The sequence below is a fragment of the Nomascus leucogenys genome, chromosome 14 (assembly GCF_006542625.1).
Source record: "Nomascus leucogenys isolate Asia chromosome 14, Asia_NLE_v1, whole genome shotgun sequence".
Classification (NCBI taxonomy): Eukaryota; Metazoa; Chordata; class Mammalia; order Primates; family Hylobatidae; genus Nomascus; species Nomascus leucogenys.
In genome coordinates, this window is record NC_044394.1 from 70,681,504 (window position 1) to 70,698,545 (window position 17,042).

Below are 17,042 nucleotides of genomic sequence, written 5' to 3' on the forward strand. Positions count from 1 at the left end.
GCGCCTGCCACCTCGCCCGGCTAATTGTTTGTATTTTTAGTAGAGACGGGGTTTCACTGTGTTAGCCAGGATGGTCTTGATCTCCTGACCTCGTGATCCGCCCGCCTCGGCCTCCCAAAGTGCTGGGATTACAGGCGTGAGCCACTGCACCCGGCCTCTTAGATTCTTTACAGAAGTGAGGTCACAGGGCAAACTGCTGCCTCCTAAGCTGGAGGGTCAGATAAGCAGATACAGAGAATTGCAACATGCTGGAGCAGAATCTCAGAAACAGAAATCTCTGAGTGAAGCAGTACTCATGAGGAAAACCTAAAAATTGAGGAAATGCTGAGACTCACAGTAGACAAGTCTGAGAGTTAAAAACCCTAGGATGGGGCAGTGGGGTGAGGCTATCAGAAGGTACTCACACTTGTGTGGGTTTTACCTCTTAGAGCTTTGGCAGGTTCTCACAGTGAATATCAGAGAAAAAATCCATGCTTCTGGAAGGAGAAAGGAAAAAGTTATTTTGAAATATGCCAGAGCATTCAACGATAAAGAAAAAAGTCTTGGAAGAGCCAGAGGAGAAAAGTACCTTACCTATAGAAGAACAAAGATAAGAATTATATCAGGACTTCTCAGAAACTATGCAAGCAAGAAGGGAGTAGAATGAAGTATTTCAAGTGTTGAGAAAAAACCCTCCAAGGTAGAATTCTGTATCCTGTGGAATTATCCTTCAAAAACGAAGGAGAAATAAGCACTTTCTCAGACAAACGAAAATTGAGGGAATTTGTTGCCAGTAGACCTGCCTTGCAAGAAATGTTAAAAGAAGTTCTTCAGAGAGAAGGAAAATGATGTAGGTCAGAAATTCTGATCTACGTGGAGAAAGGAAGAGCAATAGAGAAAGAATAGTTGAAAATAAAGTAAAAAACTGAACTTTTTCTTAGTTGATCTACCAGATAATAGTTTATTCAAAATGATAGCAATGATGTATTGAATGATTGAAGTTTATATATAAATGCAAAGAATGACAGCAGTTATATGAGGGACTGGAGGGAATAATGAGGGATATTTCATTATTATAAAGTATTTGCACTACCCATGAAGTGGTACAGTGCTATTTCAAAGTGGACTTGGATTAGTTGTAAATGTGTATTGCAACTTTAGGGCAACTACTAAAAAAAGTTGAAAAAAGTACAATTCATATGCTAAGAAAGGAAAGAGAGAAAGTGAAATCATAGGAGGAAATAATAGCACCCTGCACTTCTAGGGGGCTTCATGGTTTATGAGCACTAAAAAAAAATCATATATATAAAAATATGTGTATATTTTAAAATATATGTGTAATTTAAAAATACATATTTAACAATGTTTACTTCACCTACCTTGCAACATTAATATATATTCTCTCAACAATGTTGCAAGGTAGGTGGAGTAGACTTTGTTATTGAAAACAAAACAAAACAGAACAATGAAGTTCGGTTAAGGTTCTTACCTAAGGTTAAAAAGTTGGTAAGAGAAAATGTTAACAATTTTTGTGAATTTTAGCCCTGTGCTCCTATTAGCAAACCATGCTACCTAGAATAAATTGTCCTCCTTTATTTTACTGGACATAGCATGCTTAACAAGTAATCATGGAGCATAATTTCACCTTTTGAAGTACAATGACTTACAAGTTATAGAGTCAGAAAGATTTGAATTCAAATTCCAACTCTACCACTTTATCAGCTGTGTAATCTTGGATAAATTACTAATCCCCTCTGTACCTCAATTTCTTCATCTATAACACAGGGATAATAATCCAAATACTATTTATTTTTAAATTTTATTATTTATTTATTTTGAGACAGAGTTTTGCTCTTGTTGCTCAACCTAGAGTGCAATGGCACGATTTTGGCTCACCGCAACCTCTGCCTCCGGGGTTCAAGCAATTCTCCCGCCCCAGGCTCCCGAGTAGCTGGGATGACAGGCATGCGCCACCATGCCCGGCTAATTTTGTATTTTTAGTAGAGACAGGGTTTCTCCATGTTGGTCAAGCTGGTCTCAAACTCCCAACCTCAGGTGATCTGCCAGCCTCGGCCTCCCAAAGTGCTGAGATTACAGGCATGAGCCACCACACCCGCATTATTTACTTTAAAAGGTTGCTTTGAGGACTGAGATAATCGCACATTTAAAGCAGAATGCCTAGCATGTTATAAGCACTCAATAAATTGTAGCTATTTATTAAAACCAAAATCAAAAATCAAAAATCCAAACCAAAACAAAAAAACAAACCTCATCGCATTTCCATAATGAGGAAGTAATGATTCAGACTCCAAGCTTTCAAAAACAGGAAAGATGCCTCTGTCTATTCCTGTTTGGTTGTGTTGCACCTCACATGTTACTTAATAAGCCCTGGCATCTCTGTAATTTTAGAACTGGAAGGAACTTAAAGGTCATCTATTCCAAGCTTCTCATTTTATAGATAAAGAATCTGAGGCTGAGAGGGATTGAATGAATTACTTCAAGATTACAGTGCTAGCACTCTTCCTGCTACAGCTGGTAAAGCACACCAACAGTGAGCAGGAAACAAACCTAAGAAAAACATCCAGATTCCAGAAAGGAAAAGACTCAGACAATAAAACCTGAGAGAGCAGGTTTCAAAAGTTATAAATAACCCCCTACAGGCTAAGCACCCAGGTGCGAGGGCAGTGCCTACAAACTATACTCAAGGAAGTCTATGAGGTCCTCAAGGAAGTCTATGAGGGGGTAATTTAACTGGTAGTCAACCAGACTAGAACTGCCCTGGACTTCATGAGTGGAGAAGGCCACAGTGAGGAGGGCTATGCCACTGAGCAGAGGCTATCTTCTACAAACAGTGGAGCTGAAGGACGGGGATGGTGGACACAGACGTGCAATATTGTCAATACTGCATATCCAATCCCTAAGAGTCAGTCATAATGGCGAGCAAGTATCATTAATCCAGCCAGCAAACGGACCCCAAACCACACAGGTGACATAAAAGATGTAGAAAATATTCAGATTAAGACTTTTTGCTAATAGTTGTGCTTTCACCCATTTCTTCAACTGGTCATAGCAGCAATTCCCAGAAATGTCTCAGATAGATATATATATTTTACTTGAAAATGATAAAAATATGCCAGGCGCAGTGGGTAGCTCATGCCTGTAATCTCAACTACTTAGGAGGCTGAAGCAGAAGAATCGCTTGAGCCCAGGAGTTTGAGACTGCAGTGAGCCATAATTGCACCACTGCACTCTGGCCTGGGTGACACGGCGAGACACTGACTCTTAAAACACAAAACAAAACAAAACAAGATAAAAATTGATTTGTTTAAATGAGAAGAAATGCTATTTTTCGCAATTCAGTATTTCTTTTAATAACATATTTTGTCAGTTTACTTTTACTTTTATATTAGTTTTGAGCTAGAGTAGTCAGGAAATTAGTAAATTCTTTGCCAACCTCGCTGATTCATTTTCATTAATAGAATTATAAACGTAGTCTTTCTTACCCTTATCTGAAAGTGTATTTTGCATAAAAGCAGAAGGTTTTTAAAAATATAATTTCTCAAATTTAAGAGATGAAATTTTGCCTTTTTCTATCTTGTCTCTCTCTGGTTTCAGTCTTCTAAGAATAATTCAAAGTGAAAAGAATATGTATGAGATATGTTGAATAAGCTATAAGCTAGTGTAACAGCTATTAAGCATTTTAAAAAGATGTCAAAAGCAGTTCTAAAAACTTTTTGTTGTTGGAGAAATGTTAAGAGGACCACAAAAGCTGTTTACAAAATAGTAAATACAATGAGAGCTTTCTTTCATAAAAATGTGCATATGAGTTTATGTGTATGCACAAAAAAGAAAAAAAATCTGGAAATTCACCCCGAATGTTAAAACTGATTTTCTTTTTCTGGGTCTTGGGCTTTCATGGGACTTTTATTTCTGTTTACTTGTTTGTATTTTCTAATTTTCCTACAATTAATATGCATTTTGGCTGAAAGACAAAAGGTTTTCTTTTTCCTTTCTTTTTTTGATGTTTACTTATATTTTAGAGGGTCAAATCTGGAGTGGAGGGGAAGACAAGAGCAAAGTCCAGAATGAGTGTCAATTAAAGCTTCTCCAGGCTGAACAGCATGTCGGGGCAGGAGTCCACTTGATACTAAAGTGGGATTGTGTGTGTGTGTGTGTGTGTGTGTGTGTGTGTGTGAGTTCTTTGTTGCGTGGTGAAAATGCAATTATAGAAAACTAATTTGCATGGCGAGCGGTGGCTCATGCCTATAATCCCAGCAGTTTCAGAGGCCGAGGCGGGCGGATCACGAGGTCAGGAGATCGAGATCATCCTGGCTAACACAGTAAAACCCCGTCTCTACTAAAAATACAAAAAAAAAAAAAAATTAGCTGGGCGTGGTGGCGGGTGCCTGTAGTCCCAGCTACTGGGGAGGCTGAGGCAGGAGAATTGCATGAACCCAGGAGGTGGAGCTTGCAGTGAGCTGAGATCGCGCCACTGCACTCCAGCCTGGGCGACAGAGCGAGACTCTGTCTCAAAAAAAAAAAAAGAAAAGAAAAAAAAAGAAAACTAATTTGCAGTTGCTCTGAAAACTAAATTTGTTTCCCTGTTGTTTCTAGAGGTGCTTCTTTGACAATTCACAGTTTAGGCTTAAAGCAATTAGGCAATTAGGCACTGTGTAGAAAGGGCCAATACAAAGTAAAGAGGCAACATAAATCTCTGCCCTTACAAGCACTATTTTTCTCTCCCAGTAAACTCTGAAGCCTCTTCTCCTCTAATTTGCGTATTCTTTTTCCTTTAACAAACACTTTTTTTCATGCTGATTAAATCATGGGAGATAAAAAGAAGTCAGCCCAGATCTGAAAACTGATAGTCTAGTTGAGTCAACAAGGCACATGTTGGAAAAGTTAACTAAAAATATGGGGGCAGTATGCAGTAAGGCATGAAATGACTTACACAGAGGTCTTACAGCAGTTAAAGGTAGGGCTGGTAACTACTGTGGTCATGGTCTAGATCAGCACTGTCCAACAAAACTTTCTACAGTGATGGAAATATTTATTTTGCGCTGATTAATACAGTAGCCACCAGCTACATGTGGTTATTTGATATGTGGTTAGTACAATTGGGGAACTAAATTTTATTTTATTTTTTTAATTTTATTTTTTATTATTATACCTTAGGTTTTAGGGTACATGTGCACAATGTGCAGGTTTGTTACATATGTATCCATGTGCCATGTTGTTTTGCTGCACCCATTAACTCATCATTTAGCATTAGGTATATCTCCTAATGCTGTCCCTCCCCCCAACCCCAAATTTTAAATTATCTAGCTTATATTTCAATTTAAATAGCTACATGTGGGTCGGGTGCAGTGGCTCACGCCTGTAATCCCAACACTTTGGGAGGCTGAGGCGGGTGGATCACGAGGCCAGGAGTTTGAGACCAGCCAGGCCAATATGGTGAAACCCTGTCTCTACCAAAAATACAAAAATTAGCTGGGCGTGGTGGTGTGCGCCTGTAGTCCCAGCTGCTCAGGAGGCTGAGGTAGGAGAATCACTTGAACCCGGGAGGCCGGAGGTTGCAGTCAGCCGAGATCCCACCACTGCACTCCAGCCTTGGTGACAGAGTAAGACTCCATCTCAAAAAAAAAAAAAAAAAAAAAACCTGCTTGTGGCTGGTGATTATGGTATTGAAGAGTGCAGGCCTAGGTTCTAGAAGGTGTCACTAGTTAAAGTAAGACTTGTCTTGTTACTTTAAGAAAGGGAGGATTCAAAAAACAGAATAAAGAAAAGTGTTCCAGGAGAAGACAAAGTATGAATGAGCTGTACTCAGGTCACACTGAGGGTGGGAAAGTGCTTCATGCCTGGATAGGGGTTTGTGCTGTGTTGCTACACTGGGCAGACCACGTCCTGGAGAGAGGATCTGAAGCTGTACGTAATGAGGAGTCATTGATTATTTGTGATCAGTGGATTATCATGGCTCTTACCTTGTGCCAGGCATTTTGTTGAGTGCCTTAAATGGAATATTTCATACTATAACAACCCTTTGAAGAAGAAGAAAAAAAAAGACTGAGAAAAGGGTGACTGAGCTTATCAAGGAGATCCTTGAAGAAAAGGGAGGAATAAACATAGATTTGTCTAGGCAGTTTGGCAGTGAAAGAAATGAGTGCTTGAGGAGGGTTAAATGAAGGTTCCTCCCCCAAGTAGGTCAAACCCATTTGGGCTGAAAGTAGAAAGGAAGAACCTACTGCAGAGAAAGAGGAGGAAGATCTGGACAGGGGTGAGAGGCAGCCCACAGGCCCCAGCGGCTGTCTTGGACAGGGAGAAGGGACTCCTGGTCCTTTGGGTACATGAGAATATTCACAAAATGGGTGGTACACAGCAATACTTGGAGAAGAGTGATAGAGGTTGCTGGAGCTAGATTTTTTTTTTTTTTTTTTAATCTCAGTGAAGAATCAGAGACATCTGCCAAGAAAAGAGGGAAGAAAAATGGGGTGGGGAGAAGGGAGATCTGAAATAACATCAGTTGGGGCTGCCCTAACAATGACTACCACCACCTTTATCATGTGGTTATCATGAGCCTATTACGGGTATTTACATATATTCTCCTTTATCTAACAATTTAGTTAAGTATTAATTCCAATTATTTCTCAGTTATACGGAAGTTAAGGCTCAAAAACGTTATCACTTTAATTTAAGAAAAAGAATTGCCTACCACCCCTCGCCAGGGGCTGTTCTAGGCAGAAAATCAGACAGGCAGGGGGCCTGCCTTCATGGTTTTATGTAAGTGGTGCCGACAGAAAAATAAAACATCAGATCATTTCAGAGTTTAAGTGGTGTGGAAATAATAAAATGTGTTATGGTATTAAACGGTGGGGAGGAAGTACATTAGTGTGGTCAGCCAGGGGAGGACCCTGCAAGGGGACAAGTGAGCTGGGAACTTCAGGATGAAAAAGGTAGGAGGAAGAGTCTCTGGGCCAAGGAAAGGACAAGTGCAGAGGCCCTGAGGCACGAACTAGCTGGGCTCCTGAAGAAATGCAAAGGTAGTGCAGCCGACGCTGATCAAGGAGGTCCAGGCCAAGGCTGGAGACGCCATAGCAAGCTATGGGAAGGATTTACCCGAGGGGGTAAAGCCGATCGGATCCGATAGCATAAGGCTTCCTAGGGAGCAAGGGCCAGGCTGCCCGGCTCTCCAGAGCGTGTTCTTTCCACCGGCTAAGCTGCCCGGCACATGGCTCTGGGGCGAGGCCACCGTCAGGAGAGGTTCCAGGCCAAGGGGCCAAAGGGCCACGGCCCGCGGGGGATGGGGACATGACCTCCTGGGTGTCGCAAGCCCGGGGCAGCGCTGACAGCCGGCGCGGGCCTTTCGCGAGCAGCAAGCGGCTCCCCTCACCCGGGCCGGATCACCCCCGCTTTTAATTCCCATTAGGGACCCCCACCCGACGCAGCACCAGCCCCCGGGCGGCCTGGCTTGGTTTTTCATCCCAGGAGATGGATCCGTCGCCCAAAATTTCGGAATGACGGTACCCCTTTCCCTTAAGAGCGATGAGGAGACGAAATAAATTGGGGTCAGGACGACGACCTATGGAAAACAGCCCTTTCTATTTTTGTCTAGTTTTCCCCCATGGCTTTCCAGAAACTACTCGTTTGTCGGTACGCTCTCCAAGTCACCCCCTCCAACAGCGAGCCCGTTGGTTTGCCCCTCAGCCCGGATTGGCTGAAGGCTTACGCCTCGGCCAGGGATTGGCTTCTTACCACTCCCCACGCCCATTGGTTGGGGTTCCCCGCTTCTGGGCGGAGTGGTGATGGCCGGTTCCCGCCCCCTTGTTTACGGAGCGCGTAGTTGTAGCGCTCTGCGAGCGCTGGGGCTGTCTCCAAAGTTCCCTATTTAGCTCCTCAGGCCAATTGGGGCCTCGCTCCACCCTCGCCCTCTTCCTCGCACGCGTTCCGTGTGGTACGGCCCACACCATTAGAGCGGCGGCGCGTGTGGGCGCCCGTCTCGTTCCTCCGCCCGTTCTCCCCGGGTCGCACCCCCCACCCCGAGGGTGTACTTGGTACGGCCCGCGCCGCCTCCTTTCCTCGCCCGGGTGGCCATCCCCCTCCCCCCAGTCGGCGGCGCTTGGTGCCGCCCGGGAGAACCAGGTCATCGGTCGGTTCCCGTGAAAACAAAAACAATCGGCCGCGCCGTCGCGGGCACCCGAACGTCGCGAGCTGGGCCTGGGGACGCGGGGCCGAGTGGAGCGAGCGAACGGGAGCAGCGGCGACGCGCCGGGGGCCCAGGGCGCCATGGGGCAGGCGGGCTCCGGCTGCGCGGGGCTCCCCAGGCGCCGCGGCTAGTGCGCCCGCCGCCTCGGCCGCCTCAGCCTCCCGCGCCGCCCGCTTGGGAGACGAGGAGCAGGACGCGGTCTCGGCAGGGCCCGGGCCGAACGGCTGCGGACACCCGGGCGCCGAGTAGCCGAGCGCCGCCGCCTTCGGCATGGATCAGTGCGTGACCGTGGAGCGCGAGCTGGAGAAGGTGCTGCACAAGTTCTCGGGCTACGGGCAGCTGTGCGAGCGCGGCCTGGAGGAGCTCATCGACTACACCGGCGGCCTCAAGCACGAGATCCTGCAGAGCCACGGTAGGGCGGCCCGCGTGGGCGCGCGGGGCAGGGCCCACTGCCCGTGCCCCGGTCCCGGACCCGCGGCGGGAACCCCTCACCCACCCTAGCGCCTCTGGCCCGGCCCTTGCCTCCCTTGAGGCGCGGAGGCCCCCAGACCTCTGAGACTTTTTCGCCTCTTTTCGTCCGATTTACCTCGAACCTGCCGCGACCTCGCTGCCAATTCAGAAGGAGCGCGAACCACCGGAAACCCGGCCGGGAGCCGCTGGCTCTAGTCTGGATAAACGTGGGTGAGGGGGCCGCCCACCGCACCTGCAAACTGCCGCCCCGCTCCGAGTGGGCGCCCCTCGTCCCCCGCCCCCAACCGGCCCCGGGAGTCTCACGTGGTGCCCGCGGCGCGGTCCTGCGGGCGGTGAGCGAATCGCCTGGGACCCCAGGCTCTGAGTGATGAGGGCAGTGCAGGAAGCTCCCTTTCCCTTCTGTGCCGCCCCGAATCCTTGGCCAGGGGACTTCGTTTCTTCGTCTTATTTTGGAAAGTCGAGCGTTATTCTTAGCTGTGGGTTAACAACAGCCGCTCCTGCAACTTCATGATTTGGCTGCTGTGTGGACGCAGCTCTTAACTCCGCAGCGGCTCTGACATGGTTCCTTGGAAACCAGCTCAATCAAACCTTTCTGTTCTCCTAGTGTACCTTCTGATGACACCGAGGAGGAACGGGCGACGTTTGCCCAAGTAAATTGTGCACATGTTGCTAGTTACTTGCTTTGCCTGGTCAAGTCCTTTAAAAAAAAAATAAATTTTCCTATAGAAGGTGTTTCACCTAGATTTTTTTTGTTGTTGCCCCAAGCCCTGAGGACAGGTACTTTTAAAGGCTTGTTTTTTTTACACTTTTTTTACACTTTTAAAGTCACAGCGATGATTCCTTTTGATCAAGAAGTAAAGGACTTATTTAATGGGTCTTTAATAAGAGGCTGAGGGGGCTTCTTAGCTTGTGGGCTGAACAGAAATTTATGTGAAGGACGGTTTGGTAGCTGGGGGAAGATGCAGATTATTTGTGGCAGGTGAGATGAGGGCAGTGGCGTTAGCTGAGTGTCTCTCTCCTTCATTTTTTCACACTTCCCCAGATTGCATTTCAGTTGAGGATGGGTGCTGGTCAATGGGAAAGGAGTCTTACAGCAGCTTCTCATTCTGGACACTGCAGTCATTTTTGAACTCCAGGAAGGAAGCAAATCTGCAGTCATAGTGGATAAAGATATTAATATGGAAAAACCGTATTAATTCTCATAGGAGTTGCAATACTAGTATGGAAAAACGAGCAGACCTTGGTGGCTGCCTGTGAAGGGAAATTTGACTGACCTGGCGATGATGATATAGTTGGTAGATACAGGGAAGTGAAGGTGGAATGGGACAGGAATCCTGGGAAGACTTTGAATTTGGTTTTGGACATGTGAAGTAAAGTTGAAGGGCTTAATGAAGATAGAATCGAGGGCTCTCATATTTACTGGTGGCTGGAGATGCATAGGTCTAAGACTGTTTTCTGATGTCATTTCTAGGAGGACAGTGGAGGGGATCGCTTAGATTGCACAGAAGAAAGACTAGGGTCTAACCACAGTCTTGAATTTTCCTTGGTGAGTGGAGAGCCAAGGCTAGATAGAGCCAGCAGAAACCGAAAAGGGCGAGGGTTTAGAAAATGAGAGGTTGGTCGGCTTTTATTTGGCTTTTGGGAGTCAGTAACCCTCTGTGCTTGCAGTTTCATAGAATTGCTAAGACAAGCCAGATTACTGGGTGTTAAGAAGAAAAATGTGATGTGAACCGAGGTGTGGGAAATCCAGTACAACGGTGGGAGGTATTCCCACTGTGCTCCCCGCCCCGCCAAGGAACCAGTGGAGGAAGAGAATGAAGGGCCTAGACTTGGAGAGGTGGAAGGAACATTTCCTTTTTAGGGACCAGGTCATAGGCAGAGTTTGAGAGGAAAATGATGAAACAGAAAGTACCTTTCTTCCATGAGAGAGGATGTAAGTTGGAGGGGGATGTGATTGTGAGCTTTGTTTTAGAAAATTTAGGGCCAGACTCAGATGGATAAAATGATGGTGAGGAATTGCTGAGGCAGGAATTTGTTTTTGACTCTTCACTGGGTACTAGGGAACTTTTCTCAGAATTTATGGTTTGAGGGGTATTGGCCACACAGTATGCTATGCTGTTAAAAAAAGTCTGACTTGGTGAGTCTGTGTATTCCTTTTTCAGCCTCCTAATTTTTTCCCTCTTGTCTACCAAATTGCTAGTCTTATATTGGTATTTCTTTGATTTCCTTTAATTCTTCAATAACAGGATTAAGTGACTAAAGGTAGTTATAAAACGTGAAAGAAAATAAATACTACAAGTGCCAGGTCTAGTTTCCCAAATAAAATCTTTCTTCTTTTGGTGTTTTTTTTTTTGTGTAAAGATAAACATCATGCTTTGGCATCTGGGCTATGGTATTTTTGAAAACGGATGATTTCTAAATTAAAGTTCTCGGCAGGTGATGTGGTAGATATTACATTGAAACTTAAATATACCCTTCTCAAAGGTATTTTACTGAAAACTGAGTTTGGAACTCTATTTTCAAGTTTAAAGGGAAGATTTTTGGGCTTCTGAGTATACCTGTCTGGGCAAATGATCCTGATAACCTAAGAGGCTCTAATTGGGACCCCTCTGTCAGGACTTCGTACCTCATTCTCTGAGATTACTTGTGGTAGTACTTGCAAGAATCTGGTCTGAATAAAACAGAATTTTTGAGGACTATATAGAACACATCATTGCATCATACTGGTGAATGACTGTTGCAGAAGCATCCTTTAGCCAACCTAAAGGGATTGATTCAGTTTCTGAGGATGAATGTTTTGTGTTAAAATTTTTTTTTCATCCCTAAAGTTGTGAGCAGACAGCTATATACTAAATGAGCTGTTAGGATAGTTTGTGATGGAAACTGATCATACATAAATAAGAGTTTAGTTAGCCCATTGACAACCCTTTTCTAGTCTCAGCACCCTGATTCCAGATTGTAAATACTGCCTAATTGCTGTCTGGGAGATAGTCCTGCAGTGAGCCCTAAAATTTCTCAGGTGGTCTAAATCGCCTTTAAGTAGCCTGAAATTCTTTTACATGAAATTTCTCCCGTTAATCTTTTTTTAAAATGCAAGTTTCTTAATGCAAATACCCTTGGAGGAATGAGGATAGTATGGGCTGGTCTCTCATACCTGGTGAATTGGTTTGTGCTCTGCCGTTTAATCCACCTCTAGCCAAATCCATCAGCCTGAGAACAGGAATATCTTTTTTTTTTTTTTTCTTTTAAATGGGGTTGGACTGGTATCAGGCCTGCAGCAGAGAACAATAATGGAATATAAGGCTCTGAGAGGGAAGTGCAGGCTTTGACTTGGTGCCATAGACAGGGAATATTGGTGGTTCAGGGACAACATAGGTGTAATAGAAATATAAAGAGGCACTAAGAACCAGGGAGAATACTGAAGAGCTCTGCCGAGGCCAAGACATTCCTCTCCCTGGAGACTGATTGACTCTAGACTTCTCTTCATGCCTTTGGAATTAGAATCCTTAGGGTTGTAGATAGGAGGGTAGGGAGTGATCCAGAGCCTGCAGTAAGGTGTCCAAGGTAAGAGGAATAGAGATCACAACTTCTGTCATTTAGTTGTGCCAGCCTTTCAGTGAGAGTTTCCCTGTGAGCACGAAGTTTGGTCTAAGATTCATTGTGGTTAATGTAGGCTGGTGGTCATTCCCAGTGTGCCTTGATCTAATATGTATAGTGCACTGGTGCTTCTAAAACTTCACTCATACACATGTGCACTCTTATTTTTCAGATGGATTCACGATTTTACTTAAGTAGATTTAGGCAATGATATTTGTGTAGTCCTACATGTGGTATGTAGGTATTAGGTATAATAAACTACATGTTAAAATAAATTCGTAACAATTAAAATATTAGTTTACATACTAGCTAAAATTTACCATTCGCATCAGTGGTATGGGAGCCGTGCTTTGGATAACTCTGCATTAACAGGGTTAACTACTGTATGGTTAAATTTTGGTGATTTGATTTGTGATTATATGCCTTTTAGCATTTTTTTCCTATTGGCAAATTTATATTGTTTCCCATTAGCACCTCTGTGGTGGAAGGGAAAAACAGAAAAGAACTATTTATCATGTTTTGCTGGTGTTCTGAACTCATACTTTGTGAAAGAAAATTAGGCAGAAACAGTTAGTAATGGTTTCAGGACACATTTAAAAGTATACTTGGGAAAATTGCAGTTTTTTGTAAGAGTAGAGGACATGCAGTATTCTTTTCTGATTATTTTTAGACTAACGGAGTTCTAATGTGGTTTCTGAAAGTGACTTTCAAGGAATTTTCTAAATTTAAAATTTATTTATTAATTTTTAGTAGGTCATACATTCAAATGGTATCCATTCAAACAATGAAAAAGATAATCCAGTGAATAGTACATTCAAATGGTATAAACTCAAATGATAAAAAAGGACACCCAGTGAAAAATCTTTCTACTCTTGTTCCTGGACCACTTGGTTGCCCACTTCACAGACATAAATGCGAGTCTCCAGAAAAAAAAAAATTTTGTTGTTTTTTTGAGACAGCCTCCCTCTGTCACCCAGGCTGGAGTGCAGTGGTGCGATCTTGGCTCACTGCAACCTTTGCCTCCTGGCTTCAAGCAGGTCTTCTGCCTCAGCCTCCTGAGTAGCTGGGATTACAAGCACCACCTGCCGCCACACCTGGCTAATTTTTGTATTTTTAGTAGAGACGGGGTTTCAACACGTGGGTCAGGCTCGTCTTGAACTCCTGACCTCGAGCAGTCCACCCGCCTTGGCCTCCCAAAGTGCAGGGATTACAGGCGAGAGCCACTGCGCCCGACCTCCAGAAAAAATTTTAAAAGAATCCAGTGAAATGACAATTTGTCACTTTTCCTTTTTTCTTTAACGTATCGGATATGTATTTCCATTTACTATGATGAAGCCTTAGTGTTATCTCACTTTGCAAGTTGGTAAAGATGTCTTCATCTGTGGGAGTGATCAACGTATACTGTATTAGCACCTAAAACTCCTTTGGTGTGTGTGTACGTTGTGACTTCTAGTAGTAAAACTCATGTAAACCATAACTCCTACCCTTATCTCTGGTGAATCAAAGAAACTGTTGAAACTTTGGTTACCAGTTGGAGAACTGCTTTCTTTTTAAGAATGTGAAGGTAACAAATGAGAAGGTAAGCAGGCAAGTAAAACACGAAAAGAAAAAAAAGAAACTTGTGGAGGTCACATTTTTAACTCATTGCTGTGGTATGATATTGCATCAGTACACAGAAACCAGAGGTTGAGGGTCGCATGTTAGGTATAATCTTCCACTCCAGAATTTGGGTTGTGTATATTAAACATACGTGTTGAAAAGTGTGCTTATTTGTATATATGAATGATCTGTGCTTTTTCAGAGCCTACCAGTGTTGAATATATTGTTTTGAATGAAAGTAAATGTATTATATCGGGGGTTGGTAGACTAGTAGCTTGTTTACCCTTTTAGCCTTATTCTTTGGTGTACATGGAGTAGGCCACATAGCCAGGTTGCCCATTCGTTACCTAGACTTTTGCTAAATACTAACAAGACACTCTTGAGAGAATAGTGACTTTGTTTTGAATACAATTTGATATCTGTTTTTAACATCTAGTCTGGAAAATAGTATATCAGTAGGTCATAGATGAAAGTTTGGGTGGACATTGTTCAAATATTCTAAGAGAAGAACAGACTGGTTCTCAAGTTATTTAGGCCATTTTAGGTGGTAAGAATAAAAAGTCAGTATATTGGTGTTTCCAGTTGGGTTTAGAAGTAGATTTAACTTTGTTAGCCATTTTTTTTCCAGACGTACTCTGGAGATAATTAACTCTTTTTTATTTGGCACCGTATTCATTTAGACTGGCAGGTGACATAATAGTTTTCATTAAAATGGAATTTGTTGATGTATAAATAGGCTGAGGTTAGGGCTAGGTTGGCTCCAGGGGCACCAGGAATGTCATCAGGACTGATCTTGTTCTCTTCTGTCAACTGTTGGCTTCATTTTCAGGGGAGTTTTCTTCACATGGGGTAGAGATGACCAATGGAGCTCAAAAGACAGGAACATGGCCATTTTGTTGGAGATACTCCAGGGAGTACCTTTATTATTCCGTTATGGATCCTTTCCTTGAATCAGTAACTGGGACCAGGGAGTGAGGTCTTCTGGCCACCTTGAGCTGTGCTCACCCCCTCAGGAGGTATATGGCCTTATGATACACTGTTCATCAGGTAGAGAAGAGACAGTTCTAGAAAGGAACACTTAAACCCAGACAGAGTAATTTATGTCTATTACAGTGGAACAGCTACATGTTATATCAGTAACATTCTCTGAGATGTTTTCCTGTCTAGCCTCGCCTTCTCAGCTTTTGCCTGGCCTCCTAACTATAATGCTCATATAATTCAAGTAGTGAGTTGTTAGTATGACTTAATCTATAGACTAGAGAATACAACTTGGTTCATGTTCCTCTTGGGAACTTTTTTGAAATTACTTTAATGCTTGACATAGTAAAGTTATTTTCCTAAAGTTATTTTATTTCTAAAGTAGTTTCTAACTCTGGATAATAACATTGGTAAGGAGAAACTTGCCAACACTTCTGTGATACTGTCATACTACAGCTAATAGAGAAGTTTCTGTTGTTTTCATGTCTTAGTCTCTTAGTCTTTAGGATGGTGAAAATGGTATTTTACCAAACTGTTCACTTGGAATATTAAAACTAACTTATTTTTATTTAGGGCCCTGCTTCTTCATCTGTAAGGCTTCCAAAGTCTTTAAAAATGATCCAAAAATGCAGTTTAGGAGAAAATTGTGGAGGGCCCTGGCTCTGAGCTATGTGTACTTGGAGACCCATGGTACTTCCAGGAGATGATGCTCTCTAACTGGCCGTTTCCTTGAAAGCTCTAAGAGTATCAGACACTTCTGGCCGTTCTCTTTAGATTAGATGTTAACTCAACCCTTCAAAGAACAAAGATTAGACTGTCTGGCAGAACTCGAGGATTTTGAGAAATGCAGTATGCTTTCACCTTATATGGGTGTGGTGATTGTGTGGCTGAGCTCAAAATGGTTGTTTGGGAATGCCGCTTGGAGAGACCATAGGCTTATATTACCAAGTCTTTCTCCACTTAAGATGGAGGCCTGGATGGTGATTTCTTCTGTTATGGGGGCACAGTGTAGTGTCAGGTTGTGTGTTATTTATGATGAGTTTGTTGTATCTGCAGAATTCATATAGGTTTAATTCATCTTATTGATACATGAAGACATTTAGGAGGAGATGAGGAGAGAATATTTTAAAAGAAACATTATTCATGGCCCTGGTCCTCCAGGGACTTGGAGGCTAATTGAGAAGATGAATCTGTACTTGTGGAGTAGTACCTAAAATTTTGACCCTGGGCCCAGAAGGTCTGGGTTTGAATCCTTGCACTGCCAATTTACTGGTTCTACAATCTTTTTTTTTTTTTTTTTTTTTGGAGACAGAGTCTCACTCTGTCACCTAGGCTGGAGTGCAGTGGTGTGTGATCTCAGCTCACTGCAACCTCTGCCTTCCAGGTTCAAGCGATTCTTGTGCTCCCAAGTAGCTGGGATTACAGGTGTGCACAATGCATGGTTAACTTTTGTATTTTTAGTAGTGATGGAGTTTCACCATGTTGGCCAGGCTGACCTTGAACTCCTGGGCTCAAGTAATCCACCTGCCTCAGCCTCCCAAAGTGCTGGGATTACAGGCATGAGCCACCACACCCGGCCTGATCCTACAATCTTGCTTAGCCAGCTTCTCCTTCAGTAAACTGACATCACAGAGTTATGAGAGTGAAATAGATAATAGATGTGAACTGGCTTTGAAATTTGTAGAACAGGGTAGACGTGTTATTTATAAAGTCTGTGCCTTAAGAAGTGTTAAGCTTTTTTTTTTTTTTTTTTTTTCCAAGGCTGAGTCTCGCTCTGTCACCCAGGCCGGAGTGCAGTGGCATGATCTTGGCTCACTGCAACCTCCGCCTCCCAAGTTCAAGCGATTCCCCTGCCTCAGCCCCCCGAGTAGCTGCGATTACAGGCGCATGCCACCAGGCCTATTTTTTTTTTTTTTTTTTTTTTAGTAGAGACGAGGTTTTACCACGTTGGCCAGGATGGTCTCGATCTCTTGACCTCGTGATCTGCCCGCCTCAGCCTCCCAAAGTGCTGGGATTATAGGCGTGAGCCACCACGCCCTGCCCAAGCACTGTTTAATTGAGACATTTTGGGTATTATTTAGGTGTCTTTATTACTGGTTTATGTTAAATACCATTCTGTGTCCAGTGGTCTGCTTAACATTGTAAAGAATGCTAAAAAGGTATAAGAAAGAGTCTTTAAGGAACTTAGAAGTTAGTTGGAGAGACCAGACTCATATTT

At 43.5% G+C, this 17,042-nt stretch overlaps 1 protein-coding gene across 1 annotated transcript in view; it reads left to right on the plus strand.

Moving 5' to 3' along the window:
• Positions 1-7,947: 7,947 nt before the first annotated feature.
• RMND5A (required for meiotic nuclear division 5 homolog A) overlaps positions 7,948-17,042 on the plus strand; it is a 59,002-nt gene continuing 49,907 nt past the window's right edge. The window contains exon 1 of the mRNA XM_030827551.1: positions 7,948-8,591. Within this exon, the coding sequence (XP_030683411.1) occupies positions 8,450-8,591 (142 nt within the window). The 5' untranslated portion in view covers positions 7,948-8,449. The remainder of the gene's footprint in view (positions 8,592-17,042) is intronic.